This window comes from Mus pahari, chromosome 14 (assembly GCF_900095145.1).
Source record: "Mus pahari chromosome 14, PAHARI_EIJ_v1.1, whole genome shotgun sequence".
NCBI classification, from domain to species: Eukaryota; Metazoa; Chordata; class Mammalia; order Rodentia; family Muridae; genus Mus; species Mus pahari.
This window is the reverse complement of record NC_034603.1, coordinates 22,276,254-22,280,555: the sequence shown is the minus strand read 5'-3', so window position 1 is coordinate 22,280,555 and position 4,302 is coordinate 22,276,254. Positions and strand designations below refer to the sequence as shown.

Below are 4,302 nucleotides of genomic sequence, written 5' to 3'. Positions count from 1 at the left end.
CTTGGCAAAGGGGGGGGGGGCAGGCAGAATCAGCGGTCAAACTGGGGTAGCCTTACCTGCCCAGCCAGAAGCTCTAGCCATGCTGTGAATTTTTAGGATTGAACATGCCTTTGTAAATGGGATTTGTAACTGGGATTGTAGCAGTCAGTTGGGATGGTATCATAAGAGAACATGGTGTAGTCCGCCTGGCTTCCATACCTGTTGCTGCCATTCTCACTGCTCCCAAGGTGGTAGGGGTGGGGCTTGGCTGGGCAGAATTTGCCCATGACTCTGTTTCCTCAGTGGGAGTCTGTGGAGACCATTATAGAATTGTGCCATTGGGCTGGACCTTGTCTAATTAGATAGTGAGGTGGACCTGTGAGAAGTGCACATCTCAGAAGGCAGCTGGAAAGAGAACGGGCCAGGGCTGGGGCTGGAATGAGCCACCAGAGTAAGTACAGCTTGCCCAAAGGCCTCCAGGAACAGCAGGTGCTATGGAAGCAAGAGCCCCACTCAGTAGCTCCCAAACCCCGCCCCAGCCACTCCAGGCCAGGAAATCCAAATATGCCTAGAGGCCCCTCAAAAAGGAGAGGCTAGCCAGAGGCTGGGTCAAACTGCCCAGGCAGGGTGGGAGAGGCCTTTAAAGCAGCCCGCAGGTGGGCTGCCAGTTCTTGGAAGGGCTTATTAATGAAAACCCCCAAGCCTGACAACCTAGGGGAAGGCTCACTGGCCCCATGTATAAGCTGATAAGGGCCAGGAGATTCCACAACTCAGGTAGTTCCCCCGCCCCCCTGGAGTTCTGTGGTCACCATTAATCATTTCCTCTAACTGTGTATATAAGAGCTCTTTTGCAGTGAGCCCAGTACTCAGAGAGAAAGGCTAAGGTCCTGAGGAGGATGTGGCTGCAGAATTTACTTTTCCTGGGCATTGTGGTCTACAGCCTCTCAGCACCCACCCGCTCACCCATCACTGTCACCCGGCCTTGGAAGCATGTAGAGGCCATCAAAGAAGCCCTGAACCTCCTGGATGGCACGCCTGTCACATTGGTGAGTGAGGGAGAGGGTTGGGTTGTTCCCAGGTCACCCATTGGCCCTTGTCTTGCCCTGCCTTTCAGCTTGGTAACACGGCACTTCCTTTTTACAGAACGAAGAGGTAGAAGTTGTCTCTAACGAGTTCTCCTTCAAGGTAAGCTGCTTCTCTTTTGGTCTTCTCTTTTGGTGTAGCTTCTTGGGTTGTCCTGCAGGGCTGCTTTAAATAGCCTCTTGCAAGGCTTTCCACCCTCTTCCCTGCCAGTGGCTGCCAGCGGGAGGGGGCAAAATCTGGGTAGCCAAGATCTCCATAGTCATTCCTCTGTAGCAGTCACGTGCACTCTTTTATCATCCATAGCCCTCCATGCCCCTGTGGCAGTCATGTGCATTCTTTTTATCAAGTGAGCAATAAGTTTGGGCAGAGCTAGCTTTCAAAGGTCAGAGGTCTTCAGGGGATTGATGGGAGCGTGAGAGTCACTTTATGAGTTGGCCTGGCTGCCTTCGAGTTCACTCTGTGCCCTGTGACCATGGAGAGGGGGTGTTGATTATACAGGGGCGCAGAGGGGTTTCTGGAATACTGCTTCCCCACACAGAGGTTTGAGCTCTGGCCATCTCCTTCTTCTAGAATGGCAGCAAGTAGCCTTTGTTTACAAAATTGGGGGGAGGGGAGCAGCACTTGGAACTGAGAACCTCTTATGGTACCAGGCTATAAATGTGGCTGTGCTAGCTTAGGGTGGCCTGGGCCAGGGAGGGAGAAGGGCAGTGGTCAGGACAGTGTTATGACTAGCCCCAGCCTGTGCCACTTGGTGAGAGCAGAAGGGAGTGGGGAGAAGTTAACTTGTATTCATTCTATGGACACTTGGCTTTTGCTTATCAACAAATGGATGCTTCCCACAGAGGCTAACATGTGTGCAGACCCGCCTGAAGATATTCGAGCAGGGTCTACGGGGCAATTTTGTCAAACTCAAGGGCGCCTTGAACATGACAGCCAGCTACTACCAGACGTACTGCCCCCCAACCTCGGTGAGTACACAGCATCAGGGGTCCCGGGGTCCTAGTTTGGGAGGGTATAGCCAGTAAGGAGAGACTTCTGGCTGTAGCTGTTCAGGGCCCCAGTAAGTGGTTTCTGTGTCATTAGATGTTTCATAGGAGCCTCTTAAGAGCAGGCCATAGCTCCTATTCATCCCTAGACGCTAAGCTGAGGAACAGCAGAGAGCCCACTGCTCTCCCCAGGAGGAGCCATCTGCCCAGGTCACACATGCCATTGTCAGTCATGAGGTCAGAGGTGAGGCAAACCCAAGGAAGCTCAGGGCCTGCCCAAGCCCAGAAGAGCCAAGAGCCAGCACCCAGGTGCCACTTCCTGGCAGGACTTTCCTGTAAGGATGCCTGTATTCCATGGATACAAGGAGGAGGCTCCTAGAATGGGCAGACACCCCAAACATTCCTATTTCCTTCCCTCATCAAAGACAGTGAGCCTTGTGCCTTTTTAGAGGTGAGGAGATGCCTCAGGCTGGTTGCTTGCCTCTCAGTGGGAACCAAAGAGGCAGCCCGACTAATCTGAAGACCTGAGACAGTCCTTCTGTTGGGGTACAGTCCCCGGGTGCCATTGGCGGAGCCGTGCATGCCTCAGGCAGCACAGGGGCAGATACAGCGTCACCTGATCCTTACAAATGGGCTTCTGGCCTCTGAGTTCTCAGCAGCAAGAAAAATACACAGTTCCTTCCCTGTGTGGCCCACTTACCTGGACTCAAGTGCTGTTGTTTTTTTTTTTTCATTCCCTTCAGGAATCTGACTGTGAATTACAAGTCACCACCTTTGCGGATTTCATAGACAGCCTTAAAACCTTTCTGACTGGTATCCCCTTAGAATGCGAAAAAACAGTCCGAAAATGAGGAGGTCCAGGCCAGCTCTGGATCCACCTTCTCAGACTGCTGCTTTTGTGCCTGCAAAATGAGCCAGGAACTCAGGATTTCTGCCTTAAAGGGACCAACAAACGGAGGTACAGCCACAGTGGGGGGGCAGTATAGCCCTCTGAAAACGCTGACTCAGCCTGGACAGCGGAAGAAAAACGAGAGATATTTTCTACTGATAGGGACCAGTAATATTTATTTATATATTTATATTTTTTTAAAAAATATTTATTTATTTATTTATTTAATTTTGCAACTCTATTTATTGAGAATGTCTTACCAGAGTAATAAATTATTAAAACTTTTATTTGTACAGTTATCTGGTTTATTTTGAAGAGGGGAGAAATTTGGGCATAGGTGGAGTGGGGGAACTATTGGGATATGGTATTGATGAGGGCCAATGCTGTCATGGCCAAAGGGAGGTGAGATCAAGGTCTGGGTCCAGCATCGGCCTGGATGCGGGTTCTCACATGCCTTGGTGGAACTTCTGGGGTGCTCGAGAGCATCTGCCCCAGAGAAAGGACTCTAGGTTCACCAGGAAGTTGAAGTAACCAGTTCACAGACCTGGCCCAGAGAAGGGGTGTCATCCTTTCTAGGAACTAAGGGACTTCTGGGGTTGGTGGACAAGCATCTAAACAAGTGAATCCTAGCATTCAGCAAAACTACTGTCCTGTTTGAGGTCACAGACCCTGTATCACTATTCTGCTCTCACACTTGGGGCCTCAACAACTCTTAAAGTAAATCAGCAAATAGACTAATTGTTCGGAGAAAAAGAAACTAAACCACAGGGGTCAGAACTCAGCATATTTACCCAACTTTCCCCCAAATGGGTGATCTTAATCTTTATCAGTCAGAATGTCAGTATGGTGTATGTTGGGACATAGCTCAAAGGTGGCACTTTTCTTATATTTTTGGTTGTGAGCCTAGCCTTTAACGGCTGAGCCATCTCTCCAGCCCAGGTGGTACTTTTCTTAACTGGTTTTTATTTTTCCATTAAACTTTGATTCTCATGGGAATTTTCCATTAAAATCCATGGCCTTGGGGCTGAGAAATGTAGTTATCCTCTATCTTTCTTTGACAACCAGGTAGAAGGTTTCCCCCATTTATTACCCCGAGTCCTTCCTGAAGATCATCAGGAAGGGTGAGTGCGTTCCCAAAGCTGGGGGTTGGGCAGTGGACCAGCCTTCTTCCAGGTGGCCTGGGGAAGCTGACTGGCTGCAGTTTAAGGCCCTCACAGGTGCTAGGATGCAGTGATTGCCCACTGCTCCCTGTGTGCCAGGGAGCTCTACCACTGAGCTAAATCCCCAACCCTGCTTCCTATACTCGTGTGTGTGTGTGTGTGTGTGTGTGTGTGTGTGTGTGTGTGTGTGTACACACATACATAC

General features: G+C 50.2%; 1 protein-coding gene across 1 annotated transcript; it reads left to right on the top strand.

Moving 5' to 3' along the window:
- Nucleotides 1-586: 586 nt before the first annotated feature.
- Nucleotides 587-3,229, top strand: Csf2 (colony stimulating factor 2). The gene is made up of 4 exons (XM_021213673.1): nucleotides 587-1,025; nucleotides 1,123-1,164; nucleotides 1,905-2,030; nucleotides 2,792-3,229. The coding sequence occupies exons 1-4, from the start codon at nucleotides 876-878 to the stop codon at nucleotides 2,897-2,899; spliced, it is 426 nt and encodes a 141-aa protein (XP_021069332.1). The 5' UTR covers nucleotides 587-875; the 3' UTR covers nucleotides 2,900-3,229.
- The last annotated feature ends 1,073 nt before the right edge of the window (nucleotides 3,230-4,302 follow it).

Bases quoted from the DNA above. Each gene is read 5' to 3' on its own strand.
- Csf2 (XM_021213673.1), top strand. From the start codon at position 876: ATGTGGCTGCAGAATTTACTTTTCCTGGGCATTGTGGTCTACAGCCTC. The intron at 1,026-1,122 runs GTGAGTGAGGGA...TCCTTTTTACAG, and splicing joins ATGGCACGCCTGTCACATTG to AACGAAGAGGTAGAAGTTGT. The intron at 2,031-2,791 runs GTGAGTACACAG...CATTCCCTTCAG, and splicing joins CGTACTGCCCCCCAACCTCG to GAATCTGACTGTGAATTACA.